The sequence below is a fragment of the Halichondria panicea genome, chromosome 1 (genome assembly GCF_963675165.1).
Source record: "Halichondria panicea chromosome 1, odHalPani1.1, whole genome shotgun sequence".
Classification (NCBI taxonomy): domain Eukaryota; kingdom Metazoa; phylum Porifera; class Demospongiae; order Suberitida; family Halichondriidae; genus Halichondria; species Halichondria panicea.
This window is the reverse complement of record NC_087377.1, coordinates 10538730-10564318: the sequence shown is the minus strand read 5'-3', so window position 1 is coordinate 10564318 and position 25589 is coordinate 10538730. Positions and strand designations below refer to the sequence as shown.

General features: G+C 41.3%; 1 protein-coding gene, 2 long non-coding RNA genes and 1 pseudogene across 9 annotated transcripts; 3 read left to right on the top strand and 1 right to left on the bottom strand.

Annotated features, from left to right (window-relative positions):
- Window positions 1–238: 238 nt before the first annotated feature.
- LOC135345588 (uncharacterized) lies at window positions 239–19265 on the top strand. Of its 7 annotated transcripts, none has more exons than XM_064543037.1 (10): window positions 239–948; window positions 9053–9346; window positions 9647–9849; window positions 10448–10510; window positions 12598–12747; window positions 17582–17732; window positions 18227–18321; window positions 18661–18736; window positions 18790–18922; window positions 18984–19265. In XM_064543037.1, exons 1-3 carry the CDS (start codon window positions 388–390, stop codon window positions 9737–9739), a joined length of 948 nt encoding a protein of 315 aa, XP_064399107.1. In that variant the 5' UTR covers window positions 239–387; the 3' UTR covers window positions 9740–9849; window positions 10448–10510; window positions 12598–12747; window positions 17582–17732; window positions 18227–18321; window positions 18661–18736; window positions 18790–18922; window positions 18984–19265. The 7 variants fall into 7 exon arrangements, with proteins under 7 accessions (XP_064399107.1, XP_064399090.1, XP_064399087.1 ...); XM_064543020.1 differs by having other exon boundaries at window positions 18227–18353; XM_064543017.1 differs by lacking the exon at window positions 18661–18736 and adding an exon at window positions 17205–17292.
- On the top strand, window positions 1730–6216 carry LOC135345684 (uncharacterized). Its single transcript, XR_010397823.1, has 3 exons — window positions 1730–5537; window positions 5756–5831; window positions 5883–6216. It is a non-coding gene; the product is annotated as an uncharacterized LOC135345684 (long non-coding RNA).
- A 950-nt stretch (window positions 19266–20215) lies between the features above and the next one.
- Window positions 20216–23228, top strand: LOC135345578 (uncharacterized; annotated as a pseudogene).
- Window positions 21889–23618, bottom strand: LOC135345692 (uncharacterized). The gene is made up of 2 exons (XR_010397829.1): window positions 23234–23618; window positions 21889–23133 (listed from the first exon to the last, which is right to left on the bottom strand). It is a non-coding gene; the product is annotated as an uncharacterized LOC135345692 (long non-coding RNA).
- Between the last annotated feature and the right edge of the window lie 1971 nt (window positions 23619–25589).

Below are 25589 nucleotides of genomic sequence, written 5' to 3'. Positions count from 1 at the left end.
TAATGTATCCCCGAACCGAGGTACTTGCCGCTTTAATTAGCTAATATTGAGCTTCCTATCAGCTTTAGTACGTCCTATTTAGTATGTAGTGAACATAAGCAACACTAAAATTACTTCACTGCTACTCAAAACAAACAATAAACTTTCGAACAGTAAGTGCTGAATCAGCACTTTTAACACCCACGTGGATGGTTGTGTTAACATTTACATTTTTGACATTTACATTTTTGACATCCTTTGCCAGTCAAGACCACTCAGAACCTGTCGTCCAAAAAACCGAGTCCTGTAAAACCATGATGCTGCTCTCTCACCTCTCGCAATCTACTCTAACTACTCTTCTGCTATCCCTAATCATCCTTACCACGACCTCCTCAGACTCTAGTTCCGATGATCAGAGAAAAGCTTTGGGAGAAGACAGTGAGCAGCTTGTGTTGGAAAGATGCTGTGGCCAGACTCAACACAACATGTAAGAAGATTACTGATGTGGAACAAAGTCGATTAGCCGTGGAAGAATCTCTTGACTTCCACTGTGAAATGGAAGTCAAACAAAACCAGGCCTTGGACAACCAGGCAGCCATTATAGACCAAGACAGACGAATAGCTTCCTCACTTGATGACACCAGGAGGAGTATGGATCGTCATTTCGATGATGTTAATGAAATGGCAAAGAAACAAAAGCTGCTATTGGCAGAAATGTTTGGCACACTACAAGAGAGTGTCCGTTATCTAATGTCTCTCTTCCTGATTGAATTTGTGGGCTATGAAACTTTTGCAGTTTTCGTTGCATCTTTGCTGGTGATTCTGTTTCTACCTCGGTTTGGTTACAGTCGGTTCAAGCTCTACCTGCTGCTGTTTGGAGAGCTGGTTGTCGAGGTGATCGTGAGAAGGTTGTTTGGTTACCTTGTTCTGGGGGGAGGGGCTGGGAGCAGACCACCACCTGAGGCTATGGTATGTTGTTATCCCTACACCCAATACAGTCATGTTTAGTGTACTATGTTTGTACAGAGGATTGCTAAGCTCTTACAACATTGAATGTAAAGGGATTGTTAATATGCACCTTGTGGTTTGTGGCAAACCTCTTGCATCATCATCACGATTTCCTTTCAGAGTGCATTGTTTATGTACAGTAAATAAGAAATTGATTCTTGTGCAGAGGATTACTGTCTTCAAACTTCAAACTGACATTGAACCACAGACATAATTATAGTCACATACATTGCACTCTGTATTATAGCGTCTTCAGTACTTTCGGATAGCTTTGACATTTAGTGTGGTCTCACAGTACCTGTCTGTTTCCCAATCCTGTCATAAGAATGGGCCACAAGTTGAAGTGTCTGCATCCATAAATACAGTAGTTCTGCGTGACTGTGTACTTTCCTTTACCCATTGCCCCTTTACTTTGTCATGGAGTCTCCCTCTCTCTACAGGAAACCTCCACATGCAGCTACCTGTGGTATTGTCGCTACATTGCATTTATTGCTGGGATCATTCTCTATATGTGGGAGTGGCTATCTTATCGAGACCACACCCTCCTACTGACGGAGCTCCATCAGAACACTGACCTCATTAGGGCACGACTGGGAATCAAGTCTCCGTTAAATCAGAAGAGAGCTAGCGGCTCTGTTGCTATGCATGGGGTCCAGCTTGACATGCAGGGGGACCACCCCCTCCCAATACACACAGCTGGCCTATCAGTGCCCGTGGAGGCAGCAAAGAGAAAGAGGTACTCAATTTCAAATTCAAACTAAAGTGACGACACTTTTCCTCATTTGCGGTCGTACTAGATTAAGCAAACGTGTGGCTGGCAGAGGAAGATTGCCACACAACCTTTGACCGTTGTTAGACTTACGGAGCTGCGGCTTTATTCGAAGTTTGCACTGATCAACCAATCAGCCTGTGTTACTTTTATTAGAGGTAAACATTCCTAGAATGCATTTAGTACTTTCGACTAATAAAAGTGCTCTATGCACTCAAATGCTCTTCACAAGCATGCATATAGCATGTGCGTTCACATCAGTTGAGAGCGTTTTTGTGAATGCGTTTTGTGAGCATGCGAAGTTTAATAAATCCATCCAGGGATCTGATACTTTCATTAGAATTACTACACATGTATGCACATGCATGCAGTCATGCAATTCAATGTTTATTATGATTGCCTTGGAAACAGTTTGCTGCAAAGACCACCTGCATAGTCATGCAACATTATAGCCATGATTATACTTAGAAGTTTCAAATAAGAGCTGTAAACACCCCCCCCCCCTTCCAAGAACTCAGTCTACACAGACTAGTTCAATGAACTATTACTAATGATCTAGTCTCGTGGACCAGCCGATATTCAGGGTCTGGGTCCGCGAGACTACTGATGATCTGGCCTGACGGTGCATGGGGTGAGTGCATGGTGGTGAGGTACGGTTAAAAATAGGGACATACTCCAAACTAATTATCCGACAGCTATATAGTGTGCATTTGCATGGTTGTACAAATTCATGCATAATTGTTCAAGGCCTGGATTCGAGGCTAGACTGTATGAAAACATAAAGAAGAGAGCTTATGACCAAAGAATCAGAGATGTAGAAAACTCAACCTTCACTCCCCTCATCCTGTCAAGCACTGGGGGCCTTGGACGTTTCGCTACCTCCACCTATAAAAGATTGGCGTCTCTCCTATCAACGAAATGGGATCAGCCCTACAGCACCACCATGGGATGGATCAGATGCAGGCTGTCCTTCTCTCTCCTTAGATCAGCCATCATGTGTATTAGGGGGGCCCGATCAAGCCAAGGGCACGAAACAGCCCCCTATCGACCTAGTGACAAGCGAGTCCCTGGTCTCCCACCACACCCTGCCCATGCATGAACTAAGTAATTACTACACATGACTTATTTGCCAGTGCCTGCATTGTTCTCTCTTTGGTTTTTAGTAACACTAACCCTTGTTATTATTAAAAAAAAAAAAGGGCTAGATCTAGACCATAGATTATTATTTTTATTATTATTATTATGAGAGCTTTACAGCATATGACATTACAGAAAATAGAGTAAGGTAGTAAGGTCTAGCAGGCATACATCCTAATGCTGACAGACTTACCCCTTTTCAGGGGCAGCTGGAACAAAACAAAACAAGAAAAAAACAAAACAAACAAAACAAAAAATCATTAAATTGTGTGGCAGTTCTGGCATGGGCATATCAGGTGGTACGAGCACACATCCGATTGTTCAAAATTTCTTTCAAAATTAGATATTAAATATTGCCGTACTTTTTGTTTTATACTGTAGACAGATGCTGAAAAGTCCAATATATCAGCCGGGAGTGAGTTCCATAATTTGGCAATTCTGTTTAGGTAGAAATGTCTTGTATAGTTGGGCCACACCATATGTTCACGGATTTTCCGGGTCATATTTTTGCAGAATGCCCCCAAAAAATAAACCAATTAGTGGTCTAGGTCAGAGGTCAGAATAGCCGCGTGATCTGCAAAACGTTGTAATGTTTAATTAAATGCTACAGCGGTTTTCAGAGTTCTTGCATCTCCAATAGAGCGGAAGTCACTTGTCACGTGATATTCCCACAAATTTTGCTGAGTCGACAAGTTTTTTACATTGAGTTTTTATTAGCCTCGAGTCCAGCCCCTTTCTCAGCGGCCTGGAATCGAGGCTAGGTTTTTAATAGACAAAATTACTCCTCGTTACTAAATGTACTAGTTATTCAGAGAAGTCTGAAATATATAGGAGTGTAGCTTCCCAGTATTATAAGGAACTGGTTGAAGTGGCTTGCCCCGGCCTGCCTACTCATTTTGTGTTGCTGCAAGCTGATGAGTCATACAGACAGTAGAATCTCTCTTAGCTCTAGACATCCAGTCTTGTGTTACTAATAGTAGCTCACAAAACTATTTGAACTGCTTACAATCTCAAGGATAGCTTCAGCGGTGATGCAAAAGGCTTGCAAAGGCTATTTCCAAAGGTTGATTTTCTCCTAAATCATGTATTGGAAAAAAATCGGTTTGGAATGAGGTAGAAATTCAATCTTGTTACGTAATGGTTCACGTGACAAGTACTTCCGCTCTAGACATTGCAAATGCAAGAACTCTGAAAACCCTGTAAAGTGACTTTTTGTGGTGTGTTGCGACTCCGTTTGTGGTTTTATAATGATATTCATCAATTTTTTTCTCTTTTTGCCTGCCACCCTGGTCTGTTTTTTAGGATTAAAAGTCCGAATTTGGTGTGGCATAGTATGGCAGGCTAGACTTAGTCTCATGAATCAGCCGCCGTTCCTTTAGAACACCGTCTGAGCACTCTTGTCATCGTTTTATGTGCCAAGACAGAATTCCGTCTTGACCAATCAGATTGCAGAGGTCCAGTCAGGTGATAAACTTGGAGGCAGCAAAGAACTGCACTTTGCTCAACGCATTTGGATAATCATTACGCATGCATTACGCATGGTAAACACTTCGTACATAGAAGCTGCTGCGAAGCATAAGCAAGCCAAGCAGGGGTCCTTGGGCAAGATTTAGCAAAACACAAATAATAGTTTTCACAATGTCGTCCTCCTTGCATTGGATGATACTTCGTAACAGGGTAGCTTGAGACTGGTCAAGCTTGCTAAGCTCAACAATATGCTCCTCTTTATGGTCTGAGTCACTGTCTAGTTCCGTCTCTTCAGGTTCTGCATTGAGTTCTGCCATTGCATATAATCATTAGCACGGTAGTGCTAATAGTAGGGTTGGGTCGAAAACAGCAAAAAGGCCCCCTCTGGATGTCACCCAAGAAGCAAGATAAAGTTATTTTGAGTTTATATATCTGTTGCCAATATCATTTGTGACATTTGTGTGAAATATGAACTGAATTGAACATTGTATGAAAAAGTTATAAAAACAGCAAAAGTAAAAAAACAACAACTTTTTGTCATTCTTCTCCTCACGTTCTTCCGCGAGATAATCTAGAGAACTGTAGCTCCACAGCACAAACTAGACACATATTAGTGTCCTCTGTCGCCTTGGGTACGTCCCGAACTAATCGCTTTCCTTCAAAGTTAAATTTGCTAGGGTGTATGATATGGCTTCTTTATTAGGTACAGAGGTCAGTTCGCCATTGTTTTCCTACTGAGCATGCTCAGACATAGCAGACAGCATGGCCACACCCTCTTATCTTAGCAACCCTTGAGGTCTATAGCAACAGTAGTGTTTTGCACTGTCCATTCTTACCGCTCCAGTTTAATGCTCGCAAGTAAAGCTCTTCATAGCCTCGATCCCAGGCCGAGTTTTCGCTTTTATAACGGTTAGGCGAACAACTGGGCCTGGTACTAGTTGTCTGCGCATGCGTCAGTCGTTCGTCAGATTCTGACGAATGGATATTCTCGTTCACTTTCGTGACATTTATATTCGTGTACTATCGTGTACTAGAAGTCAGTTCCCGTTTTATCATTATTGGAATCGATTGGAATCGATTGGAATGGCTCTTAGCTGAAGCTTCTCTCTTCTCTGAAGCTTATTCTGAAGACTGAACAACAAGGGAAGAGGTATAAAGCTTTGTCAAGCTTGTTAAGGTCAGATATTTTTGTGTGGGCCCTATGGCCGGCTATGCTATCAAGTTTTGTTCATGTTTGGCAAGAATGTAGGTAGACTATAGTTTCATCATTAATATGGTGGATCAAGTGAAGAGTGTGAGCTAGAGAACTTGGTGCTGCCATCATCAGCTCGTCGACAATGACACTATAACCAAGAAATTTCTACACGTATTTAAAATGTCTACTTCTCTGTACAGGAGCAATGGCTAATATCCAGCTGTCCCAACAGTGCTCCTCTTGGCTATACTAACGGACGAGACTGGACAGTTTGAGGTAAGGGTTTAACCGTCTTTGGTTTCTTTTAATATTGTCCTATACTCACAGACACAGGACTGGAGTATGATCTGCTCATTCGAGCGTTGCTGGGTAGCTCAGAGACATCAAGAGAATCTACGTTTTCTCAAGCAATGAGTTACGAGTTGGGGCCTAGAATCAGAGAAGTCCAGCAGCCTGCTAAATCTTTTTGAAACGTAATTTGAAGGCATTCAATCATCCTGAAGTTGCCCTGGGTCACTGTAATTGTGCTGCAGCACAACTGGCAACTCCCCAGGCCTTTGTGAAGCAGCTCCCTATGTGCATCTTTTGTGTACTCACTCTGTGCATTTTCTGTGTACAAATTTCGATTATTGATTTATTAAATATTTTTGCCGACCACAAATATACAATGAAAATTTGACCATGCGCAGACAACTAGTACCAGGCCCAGTTGTTTGCCTAACCGTTATAAAAGCGAAAACTTGGCCTGGGATCGAGGCTAAGCTCTTCATTGCATTCTGAGCGCGCCTGCTCTGAGCTAGCTTGTGATAATAAATTATTGAAGACCAAAAAACTTCATGAAAATTATCATAACAGACACAAACTGCAACAGTGCAAATAAAAATTCAGTACAGTTAGCTAGATCTAGCTCTTTTTATCATAGTAAAGGTGGATTGCCACCTTCTGAAGATATTTGATCTAGCTAGCACCATAGATAAATGGTACCTGTGAAGAAAAAAGTGTAGATACAAACAAGTGTAAAAAAACATTTGTGAAAAAAAATAATGGTGAGAAGTAGGGTTGCATGTTGGATGAGCCGCTCAAAAGGATGTGAACAAGATGGGTAACCCTAAAAGGAACGCCCATTAGAATAGACACAACAAAACGTAATTACTTAAAATATTGTACGTGGTTTCCCAGGACTATTTATAAAATAACGCATGCATGCAGTGAAAAAATTTTACAAACAAGTGCAAAAAACATTTTGTGAAAAAATGGGAAAGAGTAGGGTTGGAAGAGCATGTGCACTGAAATAACAAAAAGTTCGAAAACAAGATTGTGGGTTGGTATAGTCTTGCATGCTCCAACTAGTTGAGGGTGGGGCACGATCTTTAACAGTTAGGTCCAGCACTACTTCTAGTTTTGGGTGGGCAGGGCTCATCTGTAGAGTCTCAAATTTAATATTAATTTTACACCTAGTGTTTCGGTGCTGTAACAGAAAGAAACGTTAGTTTGAAAAAGCCTCATTCAAAGCGTCATTATGTAGAAACACATACAAGTTGATGGTAAAATAAGTGATCGAGCGTCTCAAATAAAGAAAGAGGTGTAACGAGAAGTAGTGCTGGACCCAACTGTTAAAGATCGTGCCCCACCCTCAACTAGTTGGAGCATGCAAGACTATACCAACCCACAATCTTGTTTTCGAACTTTTTGTTATTTCAGTGCACATGCTCTTCCAACCCTACTCTTTCCCATTTTTTCACAAAATGTTTTTTGCACTTGTTATCAATGAGTTATGCCATGACTACGAGGTAGCAAATGACAACTAGAAGACTCTGGAGTAGATAAAGAAAGAAAAAAAGAATGTTTTTCCACCTACGCGAACACGGATTGTGACAATGATTTACATGGAGTTTTCTCTTTCTACATGTACAGTAGAACCTCGATTATCCGGACACCTTGGTTCCAGAAGCAGGCCGGATAAGTGAATATGCCGGATAATCAAATAGATAAACCACGCCTTGATCCACCCACTTTATTGATGAACAGCAGTGCCACATGTTGTCTGCGCATGCGCAAAAGAAAAGCAGGCATGTCTCCATGGTAACAGCTGCAACGCGCATGCGCATTTGAGGGACACGCCCATTTTCTGAATTATGTAATCTGATTAAAAAGAAAACTGCCAAGCCGGATAATCGAGGTTCCGGATAATCGAGGGCCGGATAATCGAGGTTCTACTGTACTACCGTATATGCTCGATCAGAGGCCGCTCTTGTATAAAGGCCGCACTCAAATAGTAGCCTCCCTTGCTAGCAAAATGAAACATTTAGTAGCCGCTCTCAAATAGTAGCCTCAGTGAACTTTGACTCTAGCATTTCTGCACGTGGCAGCCAAAAAAATTATTACTACATGTAGCAGCTAGCTACATGTAGACTCGCCAGCCAGCCCTTCCTCCAGCCCTTCCTCCGTTAGGAGGAAGGGCTGGCTGGCGAGTCTAAGCTACATGTACGTAGCTATGAGTAGCAGCTTGTTAGTGCTTTCACAAAGACTTTCTCATGGCAGAGTTCAAGTTTATGCAGGTGAAAACAACTTTTGATGACAAACTTGGAGCTAATAAACGCCGCTCTTGAACAGTGGCCCCTCTTGAATTGCAGCCTCCTCTTCCAGCAAAATGAAACATTTAGTAGCCGCGGCTCCTGATCAAGCATATACGGTATCTATGAAACAACTGAGTCCAAAGTCCGAGCCAAACCATGATGTACGTAGTATCATGAATCAGCCGCCGTTCTTTTGGTGGTTCCAAAAGAACGGCGGCTGATTCATGAGACTAACCATGATGCCGCTCTCTAGCTCTAGCTCTAGCTCTCACCTATCGCTATCTACTTTAACTAGATCTACTCTCCTGCTATCCCTAATCATCCTTACCACCACCTCCCCTGACTCTAGTTCAGATGATCAGAGAAAAGCTTTGGGAGAGAACAAGTTTCAAGAACTGCAAGAGAAGACAGTGAGCAGCTCGTGTTGGAAAGATGCTGTGGCCAGACTCAACACAACATGTAAGAGGATTACTGATGTGGAACAAAGTCGATTAGCCGTGGCGTTCGCTAACTGTCATCTGGCGAAATCTGGACGACAAGTCTATCACTGTAGCGACACCATAACGATCCAAGAGTGTACAGGAGATATGGACACTGTTGCGTTTCAGACATGCATCATCAGTTTCCTTTCTGATTGTTGTGCAGAGGATTACTGTTTTGAAACTGACATTGAACCACAGGCATAATTATAGTCACATACATTGCACTCTGTATTATAGCGTCTTCAGTACTTTCGGATAGCTTTGACATTCAGTGTGGTCTCACAGTACCTGTCTGTTTCCCAACCCTGTCATAAGAATGGGCCACAAGTTGAAGTGTCTGCATCTTTAAGTACAGTAGTTCTGTGTGACTGTGTACTTTCCCTTACGCATTGCCTCTTTACTTTGTCATGGAGTCTGGCCCCTCTCCCTCTCTCTACAGGAGACCCTCCACAGCTACCTGTGGTATTGTCGCTACATTGCATTTATTGCTGGGATCATTCTCTATATGTGGGAGTGGCTATCTTATAGAGACCACACCCTCCTACTGACGGAGCTCCATCAGAACACTGACCTCATTATGGCACGACTCGGAATCAAATCTCCGTTAAATCAGAAGAGAGCTAGCGGTTCGGTTGCTATGCATGGGATCCAGCCGGACATGCAGGGGGGACCACCCCCTCCCAATAGACACAGCTGGCCTATCAGTGCCCGTGGAGGCAGCAAAAAGAAAGAGGTACGTGCAATCAATTTATAACCTATTGACACGTACAATAGCTCTCAAATGTATGTGTTAATGATTTAACAGCTTTGCTTGTAAACATAATAATTATGTACATGTATCATACATTGCTGTGTCTACTATCATTATTGAAAATGTCATAGATGTTGTCGGCTTATTCTTACATGTAACTGTTGCCACCACGTCACTATCTAACATAATTATTCCTAAAATGTTAAGCTCCAATCATTGATACTCTGCAATTTGCAATTACTGTATGGACTGTATTTGACACCTTCTTTGTAACCATATCAGATACCTGCTGATGTCCAGCCCTTTGGGTTAACGAGCAGGGACGTCCCCACTGATGCTACTGATGGGTGTATATACACCCAGCGTGACCGTTGATGGGTGTGGTTTCAGCAAGAGGAGAGCGGATCAGCAAGTATACGCACCAACTCCAATAGCAAGGGGAGGGGGATCAACCGCCAGCCCATATCTCTTTGAACCAATACCAGGTATTATGGTAATACATGTACTTACATGTATGTGAACAGTTGACACTACCTAGTTAGCAATATTTATAGTTGCATGTAGTAATATTTTAATCGGCTGTCGTAACCCGATATGTACTGTCAGGGTTTCATCTAGTGGGGGGGGGCTGAGGTGAACCTTCCCCCCCCCCAATTTTTGTATAACAATGACATTATCATAATTATATGTAACTAGATCTACTGTGATGCACTAGCATGTAATAGGGGGTGTGGTCAACAAATGTGGGACTAACCAAACATTTTGTGGCGTGCGTAAACCTTTCCCCCCAAACTTTTAATCCTAGATGAAACCCTGACTGTATATATACAGATCCTAAATGTCCAGGCCATGCTTTTGTCTGGAGCATTCAAATCATCATAAGAATCCAGTGTAGCCTTATTAGACAGCCATACGCGTATGTGGTCGTTTCCAGGGGATGCTGCATCATCACCTGACGTTGTGTGTTTAGTACACAGCGTGTGGTGCATTTACTACAGTCTGGTAAAGGATCATTGCTCTAATAAATTTCTTTTTAGTTCTTGTTTTTGAAATGTTGCTATGATGATCTTTACCCATCCCCAGGTTTGCCCCCTCCGATTGGTCATCCCTGTTCCCCGTACACCAGCGACCGGATATCGCAATACAGTGAGTGGGCGTATGGGGGTGTGGTGGGATGTGCATGTGATTTTCATGACTCATAGAACATGTAAATGCTTGATGGTTTGAGCCCCTTGTTTCTTCCATTCACTCGCTACAATTGTCAATTATCTTTATTATAAGACCTCCCAGTCAAGTTGCATGCATGCAGGCATTGATCTCCTTAGTTCCAATTATTGTAACTATAATAGCACGAACCACTTGCATGAAGGAATCAATATAGGGATATGTACTTTAATTGTGCATAATCGCCTGATTCGGGTGTGGCCTGGCTTCAAGGAAACTCTATGCATGATTTCATATAAATTATGGATCTCATTATGCCTCAGCGCACATGCGCAAGTGATGTATTGTATTTCTGTGTGTGTGTGTGTGTGGACTGCTACAGCTGCGCAAGGATCAATGAAGTGCAAGTAAGAGTTTCTATAGGCTTCTAGTCATGTTTTCTTGGATTTTAATTCGTTGATTTGCAAAATAATGCTTTGTTCTCGAGTTACCTAGTTTTGCTTACTTGGAATGCCATTGCAGAACTTGTTCACCGAGTGTTGCTACTCTACTTAGTAGTTATGCACTAGAACGCTAGCTATTGGTAGCTGCAAGAGTGAGAAGAGAGCTGCAAAGCTCTGCTGATGCAGCCATTAATTTTAGATTTTAACTTTGGCATCGATCGTTTTTAACAACAATCATGGTCGATCATTACCCACTCTTTGCTGGATTCTGCCTGCATGCAGCAAAATATGCATTAATCAATGTGTGTATAAAAGCTAGCAGTAGTTTTATGTTATGTAGCTTTGGCATCTCCACCGAGGCATCAGCACCCTCGGTGCTTTCATTTTACTTGCAATTATTGTAACTATAATAGCACGAACCACTTGCATGAAGGAATCAATATAGGGATATGTACTTTAATTATGCTTGATCGCCTGATTCGGGTGTGGCCCGGCTTCAAGGAAACTCTATGCATGATTTCATATATGGATGTCATAGTACAGCTTCATAGTGCTTAGTGCACATGTACTCAATAATACTGTGCTGGTACTGAATCACCACTAGTAGTGTCTTGTGTTCAAACATGTATACTCTAAAATCTACTGTTTCCTGTGTGATCTGTCACTATCACTAAAGCCCCCTTAATACATGTACAAGCATCATCCTCTCTACGTATTGTCAAGGGCGTATACAGAGAAGAGGGCATGCAACTCACTATGTACCCTACGTACTCATCCGACTTCGTATCAGAGACCGGATATGCTAAAAATAGAATCCAGTATACGGACGTGAACAAGTGGGCGGTGTTGTTTACGGAGTTATAATTATGGGCGTGTACATCAGAGCTGCCTTTGCTAGCTAGCTAGCTAGCTAACAGTGCAGTATTATTTTAGAGAAATGTCATGACCAGTCCTAGTCCAGCCAGGTCCAAGACAACCCCTTCGAGCGGGAAGTTAAGTGCTGGGCGCATTGTTAAGAAGTACCAGAGACTCAGGAAGACAGGTTTATTGTACCTAGTTTCATCTTCTTGGAGTTGCAACTGTTGGATGGTTTGCCTTTGCCTTTGACACTGCTAGTACGAGCCATACTGCTGAGAACTAGTTTTACTATGCTGCAATCGAGCTAGCTTATATAGATATACAGATATAAAAAAGACTTTGATTTACCTTGTGCGGTCAAAGGTTACGCGTGGGCGTTTTTGTGGGCAGTTCTAAAAATAGCTCAATACGAAGTCGGATGATTCTGAGAATAGGGCAAGTTGCATGCCCTCTTCTCTGTATACGCCCTTGGTATTGTCAATCAGGACAATCATTTGTACTACTACCCCCCCCCAGCCACTGAGGCTTTGACATGTAACTGTCTACTAGACCATCAGTGGCCATGTAATTTTGTTGACAGCATTCGGTCAATCATTACTAGCAGTAGGTCTCTCACTTGACAAACATTCCTTGTAGCATTATTCATATTGTGCACCTGTGCATTCCATTTTTTCCTCCTTATATTCATTGCACGATGGAATGCATTGATGTCTGGCCAGAAATTTCTCTTGCGTGTCACCTTTCACCTCTGTACCCCCACACCCACAGTTGCAGGTCTCCCCGCAGAATTTGAACCCCCTGGTGAGCAGTCCTTTGCCTCGACTGCCGCCAACCCGGCCGACTCTGACAACGACCACACCTTGCCCGTCTTCGAGAGTGAGTCACCATACACCAGGTCACCCCTCAAGAGATCACCAGGTGAGATATGTCAATGCAGTCTAGTTTACACTGTTAAAAAAATGTTTTTTGAATTTTTGAATGTGAGTCCCCCGATTGCATTTTTGAACTCTTGATTGTAACCTGAAACACTTAAAACACTTGAGAAGCTACCCACTCTGAACTTTTCTGCTTCTGTGTACTTTGTAGTTAGTCTTCTTACATGTACTGTAATGCTTCATGGCAGTGAAGGCTTTGGAGGGGGGCCCATGGTAGGCATTGATTACAAAGGTTTGTTAACTACCTGAATACTGAACACTGAATACAGTGCCTTAATGTGTAAAACTGTACACACAGTCGGTACAAAGCCTATCAAATTGCAACAATTAGTGTTAGCATACAAGATTTGTAGTGCTTTTAATAGATTTTTAATGTTAGAAGGTAGAGCTTTCCCCTTGTTAATGGAGTTTCCCTTATACAGTCTGTATTTGCAGCACAACTTAATAAAAGGGTACACGTGCTGTCCTTCATATGGTGTTATAATTGATGGCCGGGGATATCACTAAACCCGTGTTGTTTACTGTATTGGCTGGTGTTAAAAGGATTTCACATTATTGTGTGGTCGAGTGTGTATGGCTTCAGTGGGCTGATTAAAATACACTTATTTGTCTTGCACATGTGTAATGGTTTTTTCCCACTGCTTAAAATGTGTTCCTGGCTTTGTCACAGGAAGCGTGTTTTCTAATTTAATAGCACATGTATGGAAGAGGGGAGAGGGTCAGTCCTAAAGTTTCTTTGTAATGTCTTTCATCCTGTGTGATTCCTTGTTTATTGAACTGTCATTCATAGAAGTGCACCATGGTAACTAGAGCTAATTAACACTCTGTTGAAATTCTTACGTACGTAGCTTGCTACCCGGACACGCATACATCGATGACTCCATCTCAAAAGCTGTTATTTACATTTCCCAAACTTTCCCTGTTTTGTAGCTATCTTAGACATTATGTGCAAACAAACATCCAAAGGTCATTTGTGATTTCCTAATTCAGGATCCACTGCTAACTTGACTAACTTTCTTTCTCTTGTGGGGTATCCAAACTCCCCAATTGAAATAAATGTAGGACATTTTGTTTCTCCGAAACTGAACATTTCGCAGATTTTATTGCACATGTGTAATGGTTTTTCCCCATTGGTCAAAGAATGTATTCCTGTCTTTGTCACAGGAAGCGTGTTTTATTAGCACATGTATGGAAGAGGGGAGAGGGTCAGTCCTAAAGTTTCCTTGTAATGTCTTTCATCCTGTGTGATTCCATCCTAACATCTTCTTGTTTACCACAACTGTCATTCATAGAAGTGCACCATGGTAACTAGAGCTGATTAACACTCTGTTGAAATTCTTACGTACGGAGCATGGTACCCGGACATACGTACATCTCAAAAGCTATTACTTGCATTTCTCAAACTTTCCCTGTTTTGCAAGTTTGTACCTATCTTAAGGTTGTGTGCAAACAAACTACAAAGGTCATTTGCAATTTAGGATAGTCACAGAATGTCCACTAGCTAACTTAACTAGCTTTCTCTTATGGGGTATCCAAAAATCCCCGATTGAAACGAATGTACGACATTTTGTTTGTCTTTGAAATTGTTAACTTACAGTACATGTGTATGTGTATTTCGCCCTGTATACCATTATGCTAGTAATTCGAATTAATTGCCATAACTTCAACGTGTATACATGTATTTTTAATAATGTTAGGATTTTCTGAAAGCTTTTCTGAAAGCTTTATGATAAATATCATATTAGTTCTTTATATGCACTCTTCAAAATAATCATTAATTTTTCTTCCGAGTAAATTATTGAGCGATGATGTCATACATGTAGTAAAACCACACTATGTGCAGTACAATTAGTCTAGAGTTTCCATTCTCGTAAATTTGTTATAAATTGCTGAAAAAGATGATGAGGAAACACATTGAGGGAGTTACCCGGCAAAATAGCCTCATTCATAGGGCGTAACGTGCACGAATAGTTGCAGATTCAATTAATGTAAAAGCATCACATACACCACTCTGTTACCAATCCCTCCAGCTCTTCAATTTATGGTTGTACTCATGAAAGTGTGTATGGAGCTGACATAGAAGCCAGTTTATGTATAGTTGCATGGTTATTACAGAGGCACCAAATTTACGCGGATTGGTCAAACTAAACATTTCGAGGATAGAAGTTCAAAGGACCACCCCCTACAGTAGAGAGGTTTAAATCCCGGAAGTAAACCATGCCCACATTTTCGAGGTTTGTAAAGTCAATCCGCGAAAAATGCCAACATTTAGTGCCTCGAAAATAACCAGCTATATGGTAGTTACAGGTGCATATTGTACTATGTTTGTAAATTTGACGCTTTGTGGCCTAACTTCTGCGATATCGCAAATTGTGATGTCATACAAGTATGGTTTTTGCGGTCTTATTTTCACGAAGCCATTATCAGCACTCGCAAATTCGCATAATTATGCTTGACACTTGCAAAACATTGTTACTCGAGGGGCATGGGCAGCCACGGGTATAGTACATGTAGTCGTTACCCGAGGCGCGCGCGGGCGGCCACGGGTATAGTAGTCCGTTGGTTTGCTTGTGACACATGAATCTACTCACCTGAATTTCATAGCGCTGCGTTTACAGCATGGATAGCCTTCACACAACAATTTATTATTGGCAGATTTTGATGTTAAAGCTTCGTTGTAGAATAAAAGCTAAGAAGCTTAAACTTACACGTTGGCAGCTATATACACCCGGCCTTTATTCGAGGGAGGCCTATTACGTATTTATAGCTAAAGTGATCCCGTACCAGGAACAATGGAAAAGGGTCACTAAAGTAGAACGCTAGAATTGTGACTGGTTTGTTGTCTCGGGAGGCTTTTTTGCTGACTCTGGATCCAGCTTATTCACTGTGATCATAGAGTCCACAGTGCATGTGTACCATGCACTACTCAAATGTTTCAGCATGCGTCCAGTCTAGTTTAGTTTCTATTGCTCCTGAGTTGCTGTGCTAGACAGCTAAGCCATACATACTACATGCACTGCATTATATCACTCCTCTGGTTTCTTTATAATCATGTCACCAGCCGAGGGTTTGTACTTTAGTGCTCTAGTTTGTCTGTTTGTGATACATGAGTCTGCTTACCTGGATTCCATAGCGCTGTGTTTACAGCATGGATAGCCTTTACACACCAAGTTATTAGTTTTAATAGTGGCAAATTTTGATGTTAAAGCTTCGTTGTCGAATAAAAGCTAAGAGCTTGAACTTACATGTTGGCTAGATATATACATGTAGTAGCTATACACCCAGCCTTTATTCGAGGTAGGTCCTACGTATTTACAGCTGCAATGATCCCGTACCAGGAACAATGGAACAGGGTCACTAAAGTAGAAAGCTAGAATTATGATTTTGTGATTGTTGCTTCTTTACTTATCCTAGCCCCAGAGCATGCTCCACAGGAGCCATACATTATTTCTAAGACTCCAAGCTTCTTTGCTGCCTTTGCTGTAATTCTAGTCCACCATTGCAGGCTGCAATGGCATTCCAAGTAAGCAAAACTAGGCATAACTCGAGAACGAAGCATTATTTTTCAAATCCACGAATTAAAATCCAAGAAAACATTACTAGAAGCCTATATTTGCACTTCATTGATCCTTGAGCAGCTGTAGCACTCTACACACACACACACAGACACACTACCGTATACCTCGCTTGCGCATGCGCACCGAGGCATAATTATGGCAATGTGGTTATTCGCAGTAAGGCTTTGGGTATAGGTATACAGTGTTAAATGAATACTGAATACAGTGCCTCAGCAGAGGAGGTTGGTCACATTTCAATAGAGGAATGTGCGTGCACGGAGAAAAAAGAAAAGATATACGCAGACCTACAGAGAAAAGCATGAAAAGTAGCTATCCTAGCTAAAGCCAAAAGACTGCAAACGATTTTAGCACTCTATAATTATTAGTAGCAGATGATCGATGCTAACATATATAATATAAGAGAGATAACATGAGATAAATGATAAAAGTGCTGACTCAGCGGGTTGAAGAAGGTTGAAGGCGAATTCGAGGCCAAACACTGTTAGCATAGCATGTTTTACCGCGGTTTAAGTCGTGACCAACCTCCTCTGGTGCCTCAGTATGTAAAACTGTAAACAGAGTCATCACAGAGAATTGCAACATCGGCACTAAACCACAAGCTTTAGTTACAAGATTTGTAGTGCTTTTGAAGTGTGATGTTAGACGGTATATCGATATCGATAATAATTATTAGATATATACCGTCTAACATCGCAAAGATCTTCCATTTTACTAGGTCCTCTGTGTAATTGGCTAAGGGGGGGTTCTCTTGTACAGTCAATACTTGCAGCACAACTAGAAGTGCTTTCTTGATAATTAAGGTGTATATATAATTGAAGGCGTCTGGTAAAGAAGGGCAATTAAACAATAATTATTAATTTAGACAAAATCAAGATTGCTGCACTTGCATGGATCAAAGAAGCTTCAACTGCAATAATTATTATTATGGGCAGTCGAAAAAGCAAGTATAGGTACGCTTATTTTATTTTAACATAGGTCAAAGTTTGCAGTCAATCATTGATGGCGAACTTTGACCTCTTGTGTTCTCAATTGTTTACTGTTTTGTTTTGATTTCACACATTGTTTAGTACGTACAGTATTCGTACATGCATGTGTATTGGTTTTTCCCCACTAATCAATTACCTCCAACCAATAGCATAGCCATTTTTAATTACCTGAAGGGGAAAGCGTGTTTGGTAATTCTCTGTAACTCCTAAAGAAAATGCTTTCTAGCCAATCCGTTTTCCACCCTCCGTCCAGAATCTGCAAAATTGAGACTCTGAGTCGAGTAATGCAGTGGATGTGCCATGCAGCCTGAGAAGGGGAACTAACTATTAAATCTTGATTTATAAATACAGTCATCAGTGCACTGCTCCTGGAAGATCAACCATACAAGAGACTCTCTCATCAAGTCAGTAATTTGAATGTGCTGCTCCAGTAATCTAGCTTTCGTGCTCATGTTTATAGCACTAATAGTAGATACGTATAGTCCACAGTATATGGCTGCTTTTAAGGTTTCTCCAGGCCGTGCTTTAGAAAAGAACGTTTGGTCAAGTTCCTACGTGAAACTCGTGTAGAAGTCCAGGAATTTCTTGGACGGGTAACTAACCACACAGGACGTACATGCCCACAATCAGCCATGAATATAATTATTGATTAGGCAGATCCTATATTTCTGTAGTTTGGCCGATCGTGGGCGTGTACGTCCTGTGTGGTTAGTTACCCGTCCAAGAAATTCCTGGACTTCTACACGAGTTTCACATAGGAACTTGCATGACTAGACGTTCTTTTCTAAGGTGCAGTCTGGACCTGAGACTAGCTACTGTATGTTGGAAACTTCCCTATATGCGCACATTAATTTAAAAATTGTGATTGTATATGCATAATAATTATGTTTTTCTACAGAGCATGTCCAATGTCATCATAACTGCGGTCAGAGGAATACTCTTTGTTGTCATGGTGATAATGATCGCACTGCTCATAACAGTTTGGAGGAAAAGGTGCACAACATGAAGGGGAATAAAATTGATGAGTAGTTGTGTGCATGTGTATAGTTTTGCTTACCAACATATAGAGTTCGATTGGTATACAGGGTATAATTAAGACATCTAGTTGCATGGTTTTGCCTTAGAGGTTGTGTTACAAGATGGTTTTTCATTAGGCTATTAATGTTATTACACCGTTTTCTACTTTACATGGATTTCACACTTAGGCCTACTATACACGTAGGTACAAGATCTATTTGTCAATGAGTAGCATGAGAAATAAGATGTATGCTGGGTGCACAGACACTTTTTAAATTCTAGCTTTATTAATTTTATCACACACACACAATACAGCTAGATGCCTATCAATGCTTATTGACCATGTCCAATTGATTTAAGACAATTAACTTCCACCCATTAATTTGATTAAGTAAGTCATTTTACATCCAGTTTGAATATGGTTTGTTATTCTCACATACTCAGGGGCCTCCCAAATGGTCGTAGAGCTGGCTTGTTCGTACATGTTGAGGGAGGGCATCTTCTTACCTTTCTACCATAACTCTTCTCTTACCAAACAACTCGAATGATACGTAACACCTATCAAAGTAAATCAATGGTGAGTTTACAAAACTCTCTTCTTTGTTAATAAGAAATTCATTCTTGTGGTTTTGCTGCAGATTAACAGATTATCGTGTGACAGTTTGCAATGCCTACAAGCTACATGTATACGTATGACTGACGTTAGGATTGAACCTGCCCCATGGAGTAGCTGTTGTGTATCTATAATTTAATGCAGTCATTTGTTGCAAAGTCATGTTCTCGTCTGTTAGTAGTGGATGTTTGTTTTACTTGTCTGCCAATGTTCTAACAAATGGCTAACCTGTGTATGTGCTAACAGAATATACGTGCCTTAGTTTTATCAAGTGCGTGCCATGTTTGTTGCATTGGTACTTTGTCAATGGGTATATATTTTTCTCAAAAACGGTACATTAAACGAACAGCATGCTTGTGCGTATGACTCAGCCATGCAGTACTAAGCTTATCCACGTCCAAGCAGTGGAGCCCTGCTTTTCTGGTGTACTCTATAGCGAGCCCCACCATAATTATGTTGTCCTTGCCAGCCAGTGAACACCCTTATTTTTGGCGGTGTAACACATTTGTTAGAGGATTCAAGTGTAGCAAGGGTACTACTGTTACTTTAGCGTCAGGCCCAATTTACTCATATTGGCTTTCACAGGATAAGCACGAGGTTCTCAGCCAATGTATTTGAACTGTGACCTCAAGACCTTTGACCTTTACACGCTGGAATCAAAGTTTGATGTTGATTCCCCCCACGGCCTGAAACAGGCCCTTGGATATCATTATTGCATGGGCTTGTTACTGCTCAGGTTTTTAGGGTGTGGAATGCTTTATGGTATATTTCTTTACCATATTTAATTTATATCCGGGGATTGACTACATTCTGAACAAGACGTCAGTGTGAAACTTGATCTAAAATGGGAGAGCAATGCTGCTGCAGCATGGTAAGAATTAAGTTTAGGTAAGAATATATACCTAAACTGCTAGTGTGTTTTGTCAGTGAATCGAATAGCGTACTGACTGATTAGACACAACAGTATTGATTGCATGGCGTAAACAAATTGGTAGATCACTGCTTGGCATTAGCCTTGCATGCAAGCGTGCAGCACTAGATCTAGTATAGATCTACATGCAATCAGATCAATCCTAATGTTTTAATGTGGTAGATATATAGTTGAGGTCGTCTACCAGTGCAGTGCCAATAATTATGATCTGTTATAAGCATGAAGCAAACCAAAACATTGTGGTTAAGAAACATTTTCATTATTGACAACCTTTACCAGTTTAAAACTGTATATATATGTACAAAATTGGCATGTGATCCATAGATTATTGTATGTGTGATCTCTATAGCGTATTTTAACAATGTTGACCCTATAAACCATGATGCTGCTCTCTCATCTCTCAATCTCTGCACTAACTATCCTGCTATCCCTAATCATCCTTGCCACGACCTCCCCAGACTCTAGTTCAGATGATCAGAGAAAAGCTTTGGGAGAGAACAAGTTCCAAGAACTACAAGAGAAGACAGTGAGCAGCTCGTGTTGGAAAGATGCTGTGGCCAGACTCAACACAACATGTAAGAAGATTACTGATGTGGAACAAAGTCGATTAGCCGTGGCGTTCGCTAATTGTCATCTGGCGAAATCCGGACGGCAAGTCTATCACTGTAGCGACACCACGACGATCCGAGAGTGTACAGGAGATATGGACACTGTTGCGTTTCAAGCATACACGGAATTTTTCACACACACTGGTCACATTTGTTATTTTTTACAAAACGAGATTTGGCAGGATCGCACTGATAGAACTGTTTCTAAGCTTTCGGAAGCTTCAGAGGAAGCTGTGAAGAAACTCGAAGAATCTCTTGACTTTCACCGTGAAATGGAAGTCAAACAAACCCAGGCCTTGGACAATCAGGCAGCCATTATAGACCAAGACAGACGAATAGCTTCATCACTTGATGACACCAGGAGGAGTATGGATCGTCATTTCGATGATGTCAACGAAATGGCACAGAAACAAAAGCTGCTATTGGCAGATATGTTTGGCACACTGCAAGACTCCATAGAGAGTGTCCGTTATCTAATGTCTCTCTCTGATTGAATTTGTGGGCTATGAAACTTTTGCAGTTTTCGTTGTATCTTCGCTGGTGATTCTGTTTCTACCTCGGTTTGGTTACAGTCGGTTCAAGCTCTACCTGCTGCTGTTTGGAGAGCTGGTTGTCGAGGTGATCGTGAGGAGGTTGTTTGGTTACTTTGTACTGGGGGGAGGGGCTGGGAGCAGACCACCACCTGAGGCTATGGTATGTTGTTATCCCTACACCAAATACACAGTCATGTTTAGTGTACTATGTTTGTACAGAGGATTGCTAAGCTCACAACATTGAATGTAAAGGGCCATTGTTATTATGCACCTCGTGGTTTGTGGCAAACCTCTTGCATCACCACGATTTCCTTTCTGAGTGCATTGTTCATGTACAGTAAATAAGAAATTGATTCTTGTGCAGAGGATTACTGTCTTCAATCTGACATTGAACCACAAGCATAATTCTGCCATTCTTCGAGTTTGGTGTGCCTACAAGTTGGTTTACAGAAACTTTACACTATATAGGCCCTGATAAATTATGCTCGGAACAATTTTTGCATAATTAGGTGTCTGAAGAATAATAGGCATCAATATTATTAATGATTATATGTCTTATGTCAGTCAGTTGTATGCTGTATTTATATATATGACTGACTACGTCTTATAATTTTGTTTTGTTATATTTTTTGGGAATAATCAGATTTTTATGAGATAGGCACATTTTCAAGAATTAGACTACATTACATCATCTGTAATTGATCTGATTGGCTAAAAACAGTAGATTACATGGAAGCATAATCTACAAGAAGGTACTTATTCTACAGGAAATGGGAGCATATTCTACAGGAAGTGGACACATATTCTACAGGAAATGGACGCATATTCTACAGGAAGTGACAAATAATTTGCAGGAAGTTCTCAAAAGTTGAAATGAAATTTTTAGTGAAAGTGACAAGAAGATGACAAAAACATTATAAAAACACAGTATGCAATAGTTTGTTCAGTCAACAGTCCATTCTTTCCATGTCCACTGTTGCTTTGTATTGCTTTTTCCAGTTGGGAATGGGCAAGGGGGGCCAGGAAGCATCAAAAACACTTTAGCAGTCGCTTGACATTTTCTATTGAGTTTTTTAAGGTTCCATGCCGGTCCAGTCTGCTCTATACCCCCTCCACTCCACCACAGAGCTTCATTCTTCTTCTTGTAGTGTTGCAGTCAGTTCTAGCATAGTTCTAGGTTCTTTTTACTTGTCTGTTCTTTCCAGTATCTTCAAGAAGCGTTTCACAAGCTTTACTAAGTTTTTTCATTGTTTTGAAGCCGTCTTCTTATCTTTTTCTGTCAACTGGTGTCTCTCACAGCTCTCCAGCTCGTCCAGCTCGCACAAATTCAATTTCTGTTGCTACGCACCAAACCTGGCTTTTTATAACCACGCCTCGCGCATGCGCAATGAAGTCCAAGTTAGATAGACCACACCCACTCGTAGAATATGCGTCTTAGTAACCACCTTGGTTACGGTTAGATTCCCTCGGCTTTGCGCCTCGGGCTAACCGCAACCGCGGAGGTTACATAGACACATATTCTACTCTTAGATGTAGTCTATCCTATACTTAAAGAGTAATGGATGAATAAAAGCATAATTTATCAGGGCCTAGTTTACACATGTACAGATCTAGCCCCTAAAACAGTATTAAGCAATAAAAGCCAATGATAGATACATACACAGGGGCGATCCTAGGATTCAATCAATGGTGGGTGCTCATTGCGCGCAAAATTTAGACCACGCCCACTTCCGGGGTCACGCCCCTTTTGTCGGCAACGCCCACTGTTTTCTAGATGGTGCCAGCCACAGTACTGACAGTATTTTACAGTGCCATCAGCAAGTCAAGAATGTTTACGACCAGAAGCTCAATTCGCCTGGGATGTCAAACTCTAGCCAACTCTTCTTAAGGTATGTCAAATGTCAACTCTTCTTAAGGTATGTCAAATGTCAATGCAATCATGTCTAGTCTCTGTGTAAATGTAGAAGTTACGTGATGATAAACATTTGTTCCTTTGCTTGATCTGACGACAGTCTTGATTCTTTTCTTTTCAGGCCACTAAAAGATTGATCAGCTTACCAGGAGGTGACAGGCAGCGTACAAAGTATGACCACCAGTACGTACCTTGATGTTGAGGAAAAGAGACTTTGTAGTTTACATTGCAAACATTGATTATTATTATAATGTAGGCTTAATTATATAATTATACTATACATTCATGTACCTCATGTACCTGGATCCAAGAACCTTGTTGTGCTGCATGTTGTGAGGCAAGCTCAAGTGTTTGATACAGCAAACCACTTCCTGCTGCCTAGCCTTATTATTGAGCCCCTCCCCACTCTTTATTAGTTCCCATGGATATCCCAGTAACGATCGAAGAAAAGTAAGTTTTTTAGGCTAGCTAGCTAGATCTAACTGGTATAAAGTTATTGTAACTATCACTATTAAGCTGTAGATAGTTGCAGTAAGTGTAGCTTCCTTCTAGCCAGCCAGTGATGGTTGAACTATCTACTTGAGCTTCTCTGAGTCTGGATAGGGTGCTGGAGCACCAGAGCCTGGATGGGGGTGCTGGAGCACCCTAAGCACCACCCTGTGTACGCCCCTGATACATGTCTCTACCCAGCCTGGTTTATCTCGGGACGAGTCTGAATGAGAAATTCTCAAAGCCTTCTTTATCTTCTAATTTGAGGGTTAGCCCATAATTATACCTCTATTTAATTATTACAAAGCCAGAAGTCACTTCTTTTGGAGGTTGAAAAATTATGTTGGAGACCTGGTGTCACTTATTTAGAGGGTTGCATCTAATTGGAGGTAACTCTACTCAGTCTACTTACCTCGATTTCTAGCCGCTTAAAAACGTGTTTCTAGCGGGCTAGAATCAAGGCTAGAGTGTGCCTACATTTACCTTCATCTTAGGACGCAGCAATAAAAGTAATTATCAACGCAGCTGTCGCTACTTTTAGAGGTCATAACATTTTCTAAGCTCGAGGGTGTCACACATTTAGAGAGTCACCTTATAATAATTAGGGGTCTCACAGTATCGCAGATCGGCCGCTCAATTTACTATTATAGGAGTATATTGGCCTCGTTTCCTAACCCAGAACTTTGTTTCAGAAAACTCTCCATTGGCAGTGCTTACTTTAATATATAGCCTCGAGATCAGCCGTTCGTTATCTGACTGGTCAAGTTCTAACGTAGAACTCATTTAGCTGAGTCAGCGAGTGGTTAGGCTTGAGTAGTTGTGAACATGATTGCGGTAACTGCAAACACAACAATACTATAGCTAGCTGCACGTTACTGTAAGCATCATAATGATATTCACGGGCAATTATGGTTGTTGCGGGCAATTATCGGTCCAAGAAATTCCTGGACCAATTAGACAAATTCTACATTGGAACTTGACCAGGCGTTCTTTCAGATAACGAACGGCTGGTCTCGAGGCTAACTTTAATATCATTCAGATATAGACTAGGAGTAAAGATCCATAACTGTTTGATTGGGTGTAACTTTGGATATGATAGGAAGAAGGTCTCTCCAGGAGAGCAAACTTAGAGTCTAATAAAAGCTCATTACCTTTACTGAAGCCTTGTGTGTAGTTCATTGTGATGTAAGGGGAAATCCAGCCCATGTATGACAAATTACTCAGAAGTGTAAAGGTAACTTTTTTGTATGCCAGGTAACAATTATTGATTCTCTTTTGTAGTCTCGATCTCACCTCACGCAGGCGCAGTTTTTTCGTCTAAAGTAAAGTTTGATGCTTTAACAATACAGTAACGTATAGTACAGTGCAGAGCTTGTTTTTGAGGGTTTAAAGCAATTAATCTTCCACGAAAATTGTTCCACGAACATAGCTAACAACAGACGCAACGTGCATTTACATTCGTATAGCACAAAACTTATTCCACGAAAAGACACTTCCACGAAAATTAAGTGCCTAGCTCAATGAATAATGAATAAACATAGATATAGTAGTCTCATGAATCAGCTGCCCTTCCTAGGGGAGAGACCGTACGTCTGAGCAGAGGAAGAATGCCAGAGTCACTTTTAATGACATTCTTGACGTGGGTTCTTGATCTTTGCTGCAAATAAAAGTTATGTGTAATATTGTTTAGTTTATGGGTGTGGTGGGACCATGCAGGGACTCGCTTATCACTAGGTCGATGGGGGCTGTCTGGTGGCATGGCCTTGGCTTGATTGGGCCCCCCTAATGCACATGATGGCTGATCTTAGAAGAGAGAAGGACAGCCTGCATCTGATCCATCCCATGGTGGTGCTGTAGTGCTGATCCTATTTTGTTGATAGGAGAGACGCCAATCTCCTGTAGGTGGAGGTAACAGCACGTCCAAGGCCCCCATGCAGTACTTGACAGGATGAGGAGAGTGAAGGTATAATTATAGAGTTTTCTATATCTCCGATTCTTTGGTCATCATGCAGTAAGCTATGTTTTCGTGCTTGTGGTAGGTTGGCGTTGCCTGTTTGAGGGGGCGTATGGGTTGAATACCCAAAAATGCTCTCTCAAATCTGTTTCCCCAAAAACCATCTGCTGCCACGTCTATAGTCAGGCACCGTCTTGTATAATT